General features: G+C 33.0%; 2 protein-coding genes and 1 non-coding gene across 6 annotated transcripts; 2 read left to right on the top strand and 1 right to left on the bottom strand.

Moving 5' to 3' along the window:
* Positions 1–203: 203 nt before the first annotated feature.
* Positions 204–275, top strand: TRNAE-UUC (transfer RNA glutamic acid (anticodon UUC)). Its single transcript has one exon. It is a non-coding gene; the product is annotated as a tRNA-Glu (tRNA).
* A 1,186-nt stretch (positions 276–1,461) lies between these two features.
* Positions 1,462–4,163, top strand: LOC135796301 (alpha-tocopherol transfer protein-like). The gene is made up of 5 exons (XM_065308265.1): positions 1,462–2,018; positions 2,073–2,506; positions 2,862–2,969; positions 3,064–3,214; positions 3,644–4,163. The coding sequence occupies exons 1-5, from the start codon at positions 1,826–1,828 to the stop codon at positions 3,676–3,678; spliced, it is 921 nt and encodes a 306-aa protein (XP_065164337.1). The 5' UTR covers positions 1,462–1,825; the 3' UTR covers positions 3,679–4,163.
* A 1,069-nt stretch (positions 4,164–5,232) lies between these two features.
* LOC135796300 (clavesin-1) lies at positions 5,233–14,442 on the bottom strand. 4 transcript variants are annotated; one of them, XM_065308260.1, is made up of 6 exons: positions 14,110–14,442; positions 7,376–7,555; positions 6,523–6,617; positions 6,314–6,467; positions 5,781–6,236; positions 5,233–5,531 (listed from the first exon to the last, which is right to left on the bottom strand). In XM_065308260.1, exons 1-6 carry the CDS (start codon positions 14,147–14,149, stop codon positions 5,500–5,502), a joined length of 957 nt encoding a protein of 318 aa, XP_065164332.1. In that variant the 5' UTR covers positions 14,150–14,442; the 3' UTR covers positions 5,233–5,499. The 4 variants fall into 4 exon arrangements, with proteins under 4 accessions (XP_065164332.1, XP_065164334.1, XP_065164336.1 ...); XM_065308262.1 differs by lacking the exon at positions 14,110–14,442 and adding an exon at positions 13,578–13,701; XM_065308264.1 differs by lacking the exon at positions 14,110–14,442 and adding an exon at positions 11,520–11,673.
* Between the last annotated feature and the right edge of the window lie 841 nt (positions 14,443–15,283).

Below are 15,283 nucleotides of genomic sequence, written 5' to 3'. Positions count from 1 at the left end.
TTTAATTATTATTTGCAATTGGAAATTAAAGAGTGCAATTAGTAGAGTATTATTCTTTTCAATGTAAAAATATACACATTCTTCACATATACACACAGCTTCCTTTGAGGATTTGCTAAAATATTTTCGTAAATTTGAGTTTTACAACTTAACATTATATTTTAGTTATTTACTATGTAGCAAAATCAACAAGCCGTTACACCTCCGGTATGGTCTAGTGGCTAGGATAGCTGGCTTTCACCCAGCAGGCTCGGGTTCGATTCCCGGTACCGGAAGCTTTTTTTTCTTTGCCTTTTGTTACGTTTTTATAATAGCCCAGTTAAGATTCTGTCACTTTTGGATTTAATTTTATATCATGTTGTATTTCCATGTTATGAGATTTGCCTCGGGTAAGCAGCTTTATCATTGTTGATAAAGTTTGTAAAGAATTAAATAATTAAAGAGGGTCATATTTCTCAGTCAACAATCGTGATAAAAATACATTAGAAACGTTGATGTCTAATGTTTGGTTTTTTGGAAATTTGGCACACCGACCAAAACAACACGAATTTTATTTAAGTTAATTGTATGTTTTTCAATAAAAAGTATTTAAAAAATAATACTACTTTACCATCACCTCAATACGTTAGTTATATATTTTTAGTAGTTTGTATGTAGAAATGTGATGGATTTGTGTATCTATATTTCGCTCGACGCGTGCTGTGAGTACGTGTCACAGGTCATTTAAACGCAACCCATTGTTTATAGATTCACGTCGTAATACCAAATCGATGTATATTTAATTGTGCGTGACGTGTCTTATAAGCCTGCTTCCAGGCCACTGATTTACGGTGTAACATCAATATCCTACATTCATCTAATGCACACACTCACTTCACAAATCGTAATTATTGTTATTTTGCTTTATTAAAGCAATAGCACACACAATGCATCAAAAACGTTGAATTGAAACACTAGAAGATACGTCCATGCGTGCGTATTAATCATAAGTTTTGAATGTTAATTTTCAACCATAAACTACTGCACAGCTGCGCACGAAATGAAAGTTTACGCTGCATCAACATTAATGCATTGTAATAATTGACACATGCGTTTCCTTCAGTTTCTTCATGTTTCCACACAATATGTTGCAAATAATGCAAAAAGTACAGTGTAAGAAAATGATCAAGATTGAGAAATGAACTCAACTAAATCTGGTATTTATATTTTATTTCTTCACACCTCACACAACATGCAATCGTTTTTATTAACCTAATTAAAATAATATAATCGTGCTGTTAGTTATCGAAAATAATCAATATTATTTAAATTAATCAACTGCGACTACAGAAGAATTAAAAAGTTGAGATGATGAAGAAGAAGGTGCGATTTTAAATTGCCGTTATAATTGGTTGGCTTGCCAGCCAGCAGGCTGACTTTATGTATAAGAGACAATGAATCTCGACAGTGCGCAGAACCAGACCGGCAGGCAAAGAGAACGCGACATAAAAATACAACCGGTGAGCGCAAACGCGCGTTCGACGAATACAAATCCAAAATATAAGCGCGAAGCGCCTTAGACAGCGCACTAGTGCTAGTTGAGTGATGACCGCGATCACTAATGCTCCCGGCAAACAAACAAACCGTGTTAACGAGCGCACACGCATGCACGCACCGACAATATTCTAGTTTGTAATTCCGGAAGCAGCAATACTCTTCATTACGTTAGAACAGGCTAAACTTAAACATTGTGTGGTTTGAACTCAGTGGGGTATGTGGTATTTGTGGTTGTGATTGATATTGTGATAAAGACTCCTCTGCGAATAAAAATAAAAATAAAAAAATCATGGAGGATGAAATTAAACCATTTTTGGGTAAAGACGAACAAGGAATTCCTTTCATACAAAATGGACCTTATCGACTGCGTTTAGACCTGGAAGAACTAGACGATGTTTACAAGAAACGTGCGGAAGAAGAAATCGGTGAAAATGACGAAGTTTTAAAAACTTGTCTTGCGAAATTGAAGTCACTGATTGACGGTAATTACAATTACAAAAATACGGGTTTATATCTACAACTTATTTTTTATTTAGGCGAAAAAGGATTACATATACCTCGCGATGATGTTTTTCTTATGAAATTTCTTCGTCCCTGCAAACTGGACGCAGATAAAGCGTTCAAAAAAATGAAATCGCTTTATAAATTAATCTACAAAAATCCAAACTACATGTATAATATCACACCGAAAGTGGTGCGTGATGTATTTACCACTGGCATTATTCACTTCTTGCCGTATCGTGCCGAAGGTACTAGAATCATGGTGTTTGAGATCGAAAAATGGGATCCGAAGGTAGTCCCGTTGGAAATGATTTCAAAAACCATCGTAGTTGGTGTTGAAATCGCCATGAAAGAACCCAAATCGCAATTATGTGGAGTACACGTTATTCTTGACACAAAGGGCATGAATATGAATCATGTTCTTGCCTGCAATCCGTGGATTGCTAAACTTCTGATGGACTTTATTAAGGTATGTGCAACACGCTGTGCAGTGTTAAGTCACTGATCAACCAAAATAAACACGCACAGCGGTACCAAGAATCCAAAAAGAAACAAAATAAAATAAAATCTGTCTAGTCATGATTCTCGCGGTGCACGTCGCTTGGGTCGATGTTCAGGATGCTTTGTTAAAGTTATAACATTTTTTAAATTTGAAATTAATATAACCTAAGTGAAAGCTGATGGTGTCATGGGTTAAACCTTCGCGTTAATAATTCGCTTGAAAACTGCAATAAAACCACAGCACACTGAGTCAGTCACGTGATAATACGTAAACAATCGCAGTACATTTCCACTCAATTTAAATATAAACACGTTTTTTGCAGAATGTACCGCTGCGTGTAAAAGGCATCCACGTTATAAATCAACCGAAAATATTCGACATTGCTTACGCCATCTTCAAGCCCTTTATTCGAGGGCGTCTCAAGCGTGAGGTAAGATTTCGTGTTTCACTCTCTTACATCATCGTGAAACTTGATAGACCTACCTATGTTTCTGATGTCGTTGTTTGTCTTTGTCCATATACAGATTATTCTTCATGGCAATGATTGGGACACATTGTTCGAGCACATCTCACCGAAGCATTTGCCGGTGCGTTACGGCGGTGAAGTTGATATTCCGAATATTCCCGGCGAGATGATGGTCGAAATGATGCAATATTACGAAAAAGACTTTGAAGGTAAGTCATTATAAAACCACTTTGAGCCACTCAGTCAATATAAATCAATGTAAGTGCACTTGTGGGATGGATCAATTGTTTGGTAATCAGCGGGAGAAAGTCTTATAACTCCTTTTTTGGGTGCTTGACACGCTGTGATATTTGTAATTAAATTGTTTGTGAAATTTTTACGATCCTGGGCGACACAGTTCTTTTTGCGTTTTAAATTTAAATTGTTTTGTTTGCTTTTCAAATGGTTGTAATGAGTATTTTATTGATTTGATTTAATTGGCAATTATAAAAGTCTAGACCTAGTCATTTTTCATCAGTGTTTTCCACAAGTATCGATTGAATATAGAAAAAGCGTAGTATTAATTTCAATATATTGACAATGTTTGATAACCTTGTGAATCTAATCAATATCTTATGAATTATGAATTCATGTTTCAGAACATCTAGGATATGGCTATCACAAAAAGAGTTGAACGTATTTTTATCATCATTAACTGGATCGAAAGTAACTATATCGCTATTTATTAGATTTTTAACAGTTATTATATAATAAAAAAAAGAATTAGTTGTAAGACGATTTTATACTTTGTATATTTTGTGATATGATAAGAGTTTATATTATAACAACTAAATTTATGACTAAATGCTACTTAAATCTACTTTAGGCTGAAACAGTCTATTTACGCAAGTTCCGTTATAGAAGCATTACAACGTGGAATAATTTAACAATGTGTATTGTTCATCATTTTTGTCTTATCATGACCCGTTGTACTACTTTCAGACGAAAGTATGTTTTATTCATTTTTCTGAGGCGTTACTAGCATGAAAGTCTGCTAAAATTGATTTAATTAATTCATTTTGATGAATTTAAATATTTGTGAAATATTCTTCTTAAAATGTGTACTATGATTAACAGGGAAATGAGAACATCGACATTAAACAATAATTGAGAACTTTCCTTTTGTGTATGTGCTATGAAAATGTCATTTGTGCGAGTATTTATCATTAACCGCGGTTTGTTTGCTTTCTATTCCTCTTCAAATGAGGCGCACGAATAATTACCAACCGGTAAACCACTTTACCACTCTGCGAATTGGATGGCGTTTGTCAGTACTGAATAATAAAAGATTGTGGTAAAAGTCAAGGAAAACACAACTTCTACTACCGAGTTGATTATGATTATATGATTATGATATTTTTTTGATTTACGGCTTGAGGTGCGATCAACAATTCTACATTGTTTACTGCGAAAACTTTAAGCAAGCGTGACAAATCGTGTTTGAAGCGCGATTGTGCAATGAAATTATCACATTGTCAAGTCATTCGTCGATTCTATTAGCATATTACCGAGAAACTAAATAATAAACCACATACGAAGGTAGAAAATCTTCATTAAGCTTGCGGAACCCTTTCAGGACTTCGTCCGAAATGGTGACAGGATAATGGGCACACTCAGCGGGTTCGCGTGCACACTTCGTCTTCGCAGATACCAACAGCAATAACCCCGACCTGCTTCAACCACTTTCTTAGGGTTGCTGGCAAGTAAAGGTGACCTTCTGAAGTACTAAGTCCGCTAATGCTAAAAGTTTAGTAATTAAATATCCATAAAAGTAAGCAACGAAATGCGCCATCTATTGATTTTTTTACAAACGAACAAAAAAATTTAAAAAAATCACGACCAATCGTTGATGTGTCCTTGAGTTTTAAACAAGTTTGCATACGCACAGCGATTGTTATGTTAATGGCTTCCTTCCATACGGAGAAGTAAAGGCCTGGCATTGTTCGAGTTCACAACTGAAACTGATCGCGTTATTTATGTTGCTCCCAACTACATACGAATAATATGTGAAATATTAATCTTTTGCTTTATAAGCAATGAAACAGAGCAACATTTGGACCATGTTTGCGTTAAGGCATGTAAGATTTCTCTTTTAAGTGTATTATTTTGCAAAAGTCATTTTTGAATCAAATTTGCGAAGTTTATGAGTAAATGGTGCCAACGCTGCGTCAAAATAAAATTTGCTATGTTTACATGGTATCAAAATTTAATTATTATAAAGATAAACTTGCATATAATTTAGGCACAACATTTCGTAAGATAAAATATTAATAAGTACGTATTGCACTATAAAACAATAATAATATTAAATATAAATCACCCACAAACATTACTCATAATTTGGAAATTTTCCGACACATCTACATTTTTGCTAAAAAATTATAATACAATCATTATGAGTAATCCAATGTATAATGGAAACATGAATTTCTGCAAGTATTCTTTGTGCTAATCTTTACTTCTTCTTATACCCGTAGGAATTGATTTCTAAAAAAATCACAAAATTATTAGTTTTGTATTAATGCAGAGACCCTCAGTCATAAGACCAAAGAGCAACGTTGTTAATGTGCATTTTCTCAAAATCATCATTTTCAATCTTTTGACTTTGAATTAAATATGAAATTCGGTAAGACATGCATCGTACCAAAACTACCAGAACAATCCTCAGTCCTTTATGCATGACTAACAACGTTGCATTTTACAAATGTAACTATAACATGTATACAATAATCTTACTTTTGTACTCCTCATCGCACATCTGCAATAATTCCAACCACTGGCTGCCATTGACACGCGGAATTTCCAAAGTGCCACCGTAACACGAAGGCAAACACTTGGGATCCATATACTTGTAAAGCGACTTGCGATCAGTGCCGTGGAAGATAATACGACTCTTCAGCTTCTCGCGCAGGAATGGTTTAAAGAGAGCAAAGACCATGTTGAAGATGTACGGTTGGTTGATAATGTGCAGGTTTTTCACACGGCACGGAATGGCGTCCTGTAGCCAGTCCACAATACGCTTAGCAAATGGCGGGGTGAATTGCCATGTCTGCTGCAGCGTCAATCCATCCATATCAAAGATTACAACCGCACCAGCCACCTGTGTTTGGGGCTCCAGCATGGCAGCTTCCAGATACAATACAACACCTTTGAAGACTTCATCGAGAGAGCATTTATTATGCTTCCATTTTTCTAAAACGCAAAAAACAATCAAATTAAATCTTGGTTACATATTTTAATATTATTTTAAAAATTGATAATATTCTTACTGCCTAATTCAATAATCAAAATTCGGCGACCAAACTGATCTCTATTTGGCAGAACAACCAGAATATTATGATCGAAAATATTTGTTTCGGTGCTGGGCAGTAGACCTTTGTAGACATTTTCGTGCTTGACTTTGAACGCATAATAACGTTTGACCTGCAATGAAAATAAATGATTTAATTGTCAATGAGAGTAAATATCTAGTACTTACCAGGGCATGTGCACTTTCCGGATAGAACTTGCATGGACGTAGGAATCTCACTAGCCATGCATCGTTATCATAAGGACAAGATAAATCAGTTTCACCTAAAAATGTATAAATAATGGCATAAGAATACACATAAACAGTAATAATCTATTAATTACTCAAAAATATAAAATGTGCTACCTATAAATTTAGTAAGTTATTTTTAATCAAAGTATGGTCATTGTTATAATTATACAATTCATTGTTTCCAAGTACTTAGTAGTTTTTGGTTGTTTTTCATTATAAAACGCATCATGAGCAATAAAAATGAAAGTTATATTCGGGCAGGAATTACTTTTAGTGGAAAAGCAATGGAGCATACCCACCGCAACCTGCGAATGCTATGTATACTTTACCTTGAATGGAATTGGGTAAAACTCAAGTGAAAGCAGGTACTGTCCACGTGTGAGTGTAGAAATTTGCACCGCGTATTCGAATTTTCAATGCTCACAAATTGATTCGATTGATTTCATATTTAGTATGTGATAATTTTATTAACACTTAAATAATTATACCTACTACCTACCTACTTCTAATTGCAGTGTAAAGTGCAAAAGTATAAGGTCACAATGATCAATAATAGCCAGTTTGAATTAAAAAAGCAATTTTTGTTGTCACTTGCACGCACATCCATCTTAAAATTACCTGCAGTCGCCTGCAGTTGGCAGGTATAATTTGCATATGCTGTGTCATTGAATAAGCATCAAAAACTGGTTAATTGCATGGTTTGTACAATAATTAACTTTATGCCAAATCGCTATTTCAAGTTGATTTTAAAAATAAGCAGAATTTATATTGTTTTGTGGATGAATTTTACCTTTTAAAAGTTCCCTGAGTTTAGTTATACCCTCTTCTCGATTTTCAGGCGTCTCCCTTAACTCCTTCCTTGCGACTTCTTGCATCTCCGGAGAGAGCTGCTCCATCTCCAGTGACAACACAAAGTCACCGATTTTGATGGACGGTAGGACGTCCATCTCGGACAGCATAGTTTCGGAGACTGAAACAGTAAATGAAAGAATCGTATAGGCGAGCAACCAGCAATCCGCATGTTGAATGTTGGAACCTGTAGTCTTTCCTTGCCTTCTTTCTTCTTTCTTTCTGTGCGCGCTTATTCGCTCTCACCGAAAATAAACAAGCCGCGCGGCAAACCGCAATTATTACGTGTATTACTATCGGCACACCGTGAAAACCGGTACAAGAGGTGCATGTGTAAGGTGGACGACGTACTGACTTCGATTCCAGTTTGTAAAGGAAGTAAGTGAATGAAAAGTCTTCGGCGCGTTCGTGTTTGGAATTCGTTTGCAGCGTTTAATTACGTTGCATTAGTTTTCGCGCTTGTTTTTATAGTAAAATAACAATTAAGGCATTAATTAAGTGTTATTTAAGTCATACTTTCTCGTCTGCTATAATTGAAAGAAAGCACTCATAACACTTGAACATTTAATGCAATATTACATCATTAAACTTTTAATTCCTTCTTTAATATAGGCAACTTCTATATCATACGCACGTTTGGTTGCAAATAAAGAGTTTCTGCATTTTATAACCTAAGTAAAAAACTATCATCTACAACGCTGTAACCAAAATAGATTTTGGCATTTGTGTAGAACGTTATTCTTAGCAATTTTGCAATAAATTAATAATTTGTAATTAAAATATTCACGCGCCTCGTGTTTCGTGCATAGTTAAATTAATGTTAATTTTGAGTTGGTTAAAAATGGAAAACAAAATAAGAAAAAAAACTTTATCTGTAATAATTAAAAAAACTACATTTGCATTCCCAGGTATGCAATTATGTATAATGTAATTAAAAAATGAAATTAAAAAAGTGTCTCTATTATTATACAATCACAAAATATGAATTATAAGTTCGCCATGAAATCATAAAAATTGAAATCAGTATTACGGCCACCTTATTATTACCATAGTTCATGATATTGTCATGATATTGTCATTAATAATAATTAAATTATATAAACTATAAGTGATGTTATATTTCTCCCAAATATTGAATCTATAACTATAACATGAGTGTTGGTTGATTGGGAGTAAACAATTCATCACATGATTAAGCAACCTGTATGACCTTAACACTGAAAAAACTAATAAATATCAAACGTGTTTTAACCGTGTTTTATTTCTTTTTAGAAGTTTAAGTTGCAAGGTTAAAAACTACTTTAACATTGATATCTCAGAATATGTACCTCCTACTGCAAGAAATATAGTTACGCACTTTCGAAAGTGTCCTTCAATATGATGATAAATAAATTTCATCAATCATGTTTTGCTAAAAAATATAATTAGCGCAGTTTGTAAGCCGAAATCATACCGTAGTCTGTCTGTCTCTGGAATTAGTAAACAGCTGTCGTATTTTGTTGTGTATGCATTGCACATATTTATTTACTTGCTTGCAACTTCTATCTGTGACTAGCATTAAAAATAGGTAGCTCTGTTGTTACTAATACTAACTGCGCAAACGCAGAGAAAACGCTGTGTTTATAACAGTTTTTACCTTCTTTACCTATATATTTATGTATGTCACGTTAATTATGTATTTAGTAAACTCAATTAAAATTAATACGCAGTTTTTAATATTTAGTTAATAACGTACCTTTTGGCATGTTGACTATCCAGAAATACGAGTATCCTTCAAACCACTTGACTTTTTTCTACACCGTTGATTTTGGATGATTGTTACGGCCACGAATGATCGCGACTGAATGACGATGACACGATGCAAATGATGAATTTATACGAATGTGATGTACTCGCCGCGGATTTTAGCAGGCGCAGTGCGTGCAAGTGTTATAGAGACACCGCTTTAATGAGAAATGCAATGCTCACTAATTGAGTGAGTGCGTCGCGTCATGATGCCAATCGCATTAATGTGTCGCTACTTTGCGAATGTTAAATGTATTTTAGATTCAGATTAGTCAAGTGGATACTGAATGTAAACGTGTAGACAATTTGTTATTAATGATAATGATAATTATTTAATGTTTTAAAATGAATACGATTCATTATTCAATTACTAAGTAACTCATAACGGATGGGCCATGAGTGCTAGTAGGTACTTATGTAATATTTATTCCAATACAATAAATAGTCTATTATTATTATTTATAATAATAATATATCTTTGTATTTCATCAAGTTTATGCCGTGTAAACACAATACTATACTTTATATTTAACTGAAATAGTAACTGAGATAGAACAACATTATATTTGTTGTTCAACAAAACTTATTTGTTGTTTATCTTCGACTACTCAATAAAACATTAAATTAATGACGTGATGAAAACAAGCTATTGCATACAATATGTTTTTAACTCCGGATTATTCTATTATTTAGGAATTTTGCAAATATAAGTATAATTATTTGCATTCAAACATATCAGTATTATGAACACAACAGAACGTGAAGAGCTGCATTCGATTATTGTTTGATAACCTATAAAAGTATATCTTTAAATATTAAAATTAATTTTTCCCGTATATCGGGAAAAATGATTATAAGCGTACGTAGCGAGCGTTTAACAATGTTTAGCGTTTAGTGATGCTCACGCAATTTTTTTCCACTTCTATTTTATTTCCACGTTCAGGTTTGTGAAGTTGAACTTTTGTATTGTAAAACATCGAATTTTGTTAGAACGAAAATGTAAGGTTATAAATGCATGAGAGTTTGCGCTGCAATGTGTTGCACCGCAGTTAAATGCGCAAGCGCAATCTGCCCCCGTGACTAAAGCCCGTGACTACTTCGTCACGTATAATGAACTTATACAAATCCTACAAATTTACAACCCTACAATTTATGTCCAAATCTTATTTTTGTGAAATTTGCAGAGTTGACGTTAAAACCTATATAATTACCAATTTTCAAAACTATATTGATATGGTTATGGTTATATGGTTATCACGATAGCCTGTTAAGTAACTCTTTTCCGATTTTCAGCTTTGTAAAGTAGGTAGGTAATATAATTAATTAAAACATTGCTTTAAGAGCTTTTTGTAAAATCTCTACCTTAATTAGTTTCTAAATTTATTTATTTTTTGACATTGAACACAACTCTACATTATTACATCTTTTCTAAACAACATTTTGCTCTCTGATTTAGTAGTAGTAATTTTTAATGTTACGTGAAATAAATGCCTAAGCAAAAAGCTCAAAATATCACTAATTGAAGCCTTGGCACAAAGTCGAAAAATTCCAATTTGTAATCGTTTTTTATAACAGGTTAATTCTTTAATACTCGTAGTATAATTACGATATACACAACAAACTAAACACTAAAATACACTATCAAGATAAAGAGTATATGCAATATCAAAAATAATATTCATGAATAAAGGTATCCCTCGCTATTATCCTTATCGTTTTTTCATTATGCTAACCTCAGTCAACGTTGTGCATCATTATTGTGTAATAAATAATACTGCTTCCTATAGTTATACAGATATTTCTAGCAGCACCTGTTTGCATATTGTGGTGTTACAAACTCATTACTGCTGAAAATAGTCCAGATAACGTAATGATCTGTGCCTCACTGTACAAAAACAGAACTTTCCTATGAGTAATTGATTTGCATGCGGTTGTAATAATGATTACAGTATACATACTCGAAGATAAAAATATACCTAGTTTAAATATTATCTTTTTAGGATATTAGTATGAATGAGAATTTTTAATGCGGAGTGTATCGGTATGAAACCTTGAACTTTGCCATACGTACACATGCAGCAATTTCCTGCTAACCTAATTCACTTGTGTTGTTATTTTCACGAGAAAAATAAATATTTTCACCTGCTCACAGAATGAACAGCCCGGGTTGTACGAAAGTAGTGTTGGTTGCATATAATAGAAATAATACGTGTTTGAATCTTCAACATAATGCAACATAACTAACTTCTTTCACAAAAGTGATCCCCGAAATTAATTTCTAATATAAAACTTCAACTTACATCAACTTAAATGAACTGTTATAAATCACTCGAAGTATCCAGCGTTTGTGGAAGCTACTACCTTGCCTGACGGTGCAATAGTGACTAAATGAACAAATGTTTCAATTTACATTTTAATGTGTGACTACACTTTGTAACCCAGCAACACTCGTTGTTCAACACGTAACAACCGGGAGTTGTGTACGTCAATTGCAATGAAAATATGAAAAACCGCATTCGCATATCATTATTTGTCTAAAAACCTGCGCCTGCCTGCATCTTGTAACATAATGTTTTTTTCTTGTCTAACATTCTCGTAAATTGTTTGATATATTACTATTAGTTTTGAAGAAAAAGTTTTTGCATAAGTGTTCATAATTATATTGATTGATAATGTACACGTAACTGCGTTTAAGTGCACTTTCAATGCACTTTGCGCCAACTTGAGAATTAATTATTAAATAAATATAAAATTCTAACGGGTGTAAAAAATACAACAAAAAGTTGTATAATAGTATTTAAGTAATAAGTTTTTGCTTACTTAAAATGATGATGACTACAAAAATAAATACAAAGAGAACCTTTAATCATTTGTTTTTGAATTATATTCTAGTTTAATTCGTCTGTCTGGTGTCATAAATTGTTGGAAATAAAAAACAACTAGTTTATAGAGTTGGTCATTTCAAAATATAAGAAGTATAAGAAAACACAATTAAAACATACTATTTGAAAATTATTATTAGTTTAAAAATGTTGTAACACGTAAACATTTTTAAATAAGTGCATTGTATATTTGTAGATAGTCTATTATCAGACGGAAATCCGATCTGAAATAACAATTTTTGACTTCTCATTTCTTTCCGTTCGCATTTTTTTAATTTGATTGTTTTTATTAGACTAAATGTCAAATAGTTTTTTAGCGATTTAAATGCAAATATATTAATTTTGCAACATAATTTGCATCATTTAAAACGCAAGTTGCATAATTTCATGGTTATTATTCTATTATTTTAACAAGGTAATTCCAATGTAATAAAATCATTAAAATTTAAGTTTTATGGGTTGTCAACCATAAATAATCAAAAATATAGCGGGTTATCTATTATATAAAATTCACGTGCCTCGTTATTTTCATTCGGAATGAATTTATGATTTAAGAAGAAATTAATTCTTCATCATCTACATGTACACATAGACTGGCATTAATTTAGAGATACAAGGCAAAGCATGATTTTTTGAGAGGCGAACCATGAAAAACTAAACTTTGACATTTGGTTGGAGTGCATCTAGTCAAGATCAAGTGCGGTATCAATTTTTGGTGCGGTTTTTTTTTCAATAGTTTTTGAGTAAAATACATAAGTCAGTTTTCATTAAAACTGGAATATATAAATAAGAAATATCGAACATTAGCCAAGAGTATATATTAAAGAGCAACTAATTCCTCATCGAATGCGCATAGTCAGTTACTTGTATTTGCATAGGTTGAGCAATGCAAATCAAAAGTCAAAGTAAAGTTTTTTTGGTGGCGCTGCTATGCATCAAAAATCTCTCTTATTGGTTACTAGTTACTTGCAATTTATTCAAAAATAGAGGAAGAGGAAGGCGGAAGATATATTTCTACCCAGGTTATCCTAAAATTTTGTGACTACGGTTTTTCGCGAACAACTTTATAAAAAAAATAATTTCCATGTACTCAGGCGTAGAAACAAAAATCCAGTGTCGACATAATTTCCATAACACCTCAAGATCTCGATAGTTACCACTTATCCCAAAGTCAATTATGCTCTGTGGTTGCCTTAATTGATTAAATTGATTAATACTTTCGAATTGTGTTTTAAACTTGTATTATTGTCGCCATCTAATTTTTAAACAAGAATATTCCTATAAAACGCAGATTTTATAGTTTAATTCAATAACGTAATTATAAATACACTTCTTAACAACAATTTGACTATCTACTAATATTATAGGTGTGTTAATTTAAATAAATTTTGCAACGTAAATTTAGAGCATAATTTTATTTCACAAAACCATTAAACTCTTTTTGCGTATCGAAAAGTAATTGCACATTGAACTTACTGGGCATGCTGACGATAGCCGAACGCTTCGATGGATGCCGTAATCGTAAACTTAATTAGCGCGCACTTTGTATCTACTGAACTCTTTCTCAATGACTCGGTTCGCAACGGTAAGCAACGAATGAACGAAATTGCAGACGGTTGCTTTTTTAAACAACTCTTTTAGTTGTTAGGCCGGGCCAAGGTGGGGAATTCAACTTCTTAAACATGTTTCCATTTTTGACTTAACAAAATGTAGCCAGAAATAAAAAAGAAACAAAAAATTAACTAAACAACCTGTATACTAATAATTTTTATAACAGGTTTAAGAAAGTGAAGACCCATCAAGGAAAGAAAACCGCGTGTTGTGTGGTTAAAACGTGTTTTGTCACATTGACACATTCAACAGATAGATATCAAAATGGCGAAAATATTAATGAAATAAAATTGCGTATTCGTATAAAATAACTTTTACTTACTTAAATAAATAAATCAATTTACAAAAGAAATTAATTATTTGCTTAATTTAAAATAATAAGGATAAATTTACTTACGCTCTTTGGACAGTTTACATGTTAATATTTCCATTGTCATCGTTGCACTTAAAAATCACTTTTTAAAATCTACAGTCTTATCTCTTTAATAACTTGTATTCTAATGATTTAATTGGCTAAAGGTTTAATTGCAGTCTTATGTCAACATGCGTGCAATATTAACACGCACTTCGCTCGAGTCTGAATTGACTCTCTTCTGGTTGACCAGGTGTGTGCGACGATTACGCTGAGTCCGCAGATGAAACGTAACTTATTGGTCAACGTGGTAGCGACACTCTTAACCCAAATACTCTCGCCGGCAGACTAAGCAAGATCGGCTTCTAAACGTTTTTCACTATATATTGTTCTTATGTATTGTCGTGCAGCCGAGTTGGAATTTGGTCGCTCGCGTTGCTTTTATATAATCACTTGGAACATACGGCTACGTTTCCGCAAAATGCACACCACAAAATGTAAACATTAACATTAAACTATAAAAAACCCGACCGCTTGGACTCCATGCGAAAAATTGAATAAAACTAATTGCGAAACGATTAGTTTGACTTGGATTTAAGCCAGCATTCAATACACAAACTGTGGCAGGTAATAAGTGTGGAATAACCAATGTATCAGCGATATTGTAACACAATGTAACGTTGCTTTTTTTTTCTCGAATTTATCACGCATAAATTATGCCCGACGCGGTCAATGCGTGAGTAATGCTCGTATTAATATGCACGCCCGATAATCGCCGGCGATTAACACGAACCGAAACCGACTGATGGACTGATTGGTAAATGCATTGTGCAGAAATATTTATAGTGGATCAATATGTTGATATGTACTCGTATGCATTGGAGTGCTGGGAGTTTGGCAATGATGGCCGCCATTTCTCCATTGATTGCGCACGTTTTTTGTTTTTCGCTGCGATGACAATATAGCTAATGATAAGCGCACACAATACCTCGTCAACAGCGGCAAGAACTAATTAGGTACCTCGTACAACTAGATTAAAAGTTTATTACTCGTATTGTATACGATCAGAGATTACACTCAGCAAATTATTGATAACAATGACAAGAAAGAAGTAAAATACATATGTTTTATATAATTACTTAATTTAATTAATAAATATAATATTTAATGATTTAATTTAAATTTTGCAATGTATTTATTATATTTTATTACGTATAAA

The sequence above is a fragment of the Atheta coriaria genome, unplaced genomic scaffold, assembly GCF_025399875.1.
Source record: "Atheta coriaria isolate IRGN ID8LTWV9N9 unplaced genomic scaffold, Caltech_Dcor_3.1 hic_scaffold_7_pilon, whole genome shotgun sequence".
NCBI lineage: Eukaryota > Metazoa > Arthropoda > Insecta > Coleoptera > Staphylinidae > Dalotia > Dalotia coriaria.
Note: the sequence above shows the minus strand (reverse complement) of the source record. Positions and strands in the feature narration are given on the sequence as shown.

What these genes read in the sequence shown, in the direction of transcription:
- LOC135796300 (XM_065308260.1), bottom strand. Translation starts at nt 14,149, where the DNA reads ATGACAATGGAAATATTAACATGTAAACTGTCCAAAGAGC. An exon ending in TTTGATTATTGAATTAGGCA is followed by an intron (nt 6,237 to 6,313) that starts GTAAGAATATTA and finishes TTTGCGTTTTAG; the next exon opens with AAAAATGGAAGCATAATAAA. An exon ending in GTGCGATGAGGAGTACAAAA is followed by an intron (nt 5,532 to 5,780) that starts GTAAGATTATTG and finishes TGATTTTTTTAG; the next exon opens with AAATCAATTCCTACGGGTAT.
- LOC135796301 (XM_065308265.1), top strand. Translation starts at nt 1,826, where the DNA reads ATGGAGGATGAAATTAAACCATTTTTGGGTAAAGACGAACAAGGAATT. An exon ending in ATTGAAGTCACTGATTGACG is followed by an intron (nt 2,019 to 2,072) that starts GTAATTACAATT and finishes TTTTTTATTTAG; the next exon opens with GCGAAAAAGGATTACATATA. An exon ending in GAGGGCGTCTCAAGCGTGAG is followed by an intron (nt 2,970 to 3,063) that starts GTAAGATTTCGT and finishes GTCCATATACAG; the next exon opens with ATTATTCTTCATGGCAATGA.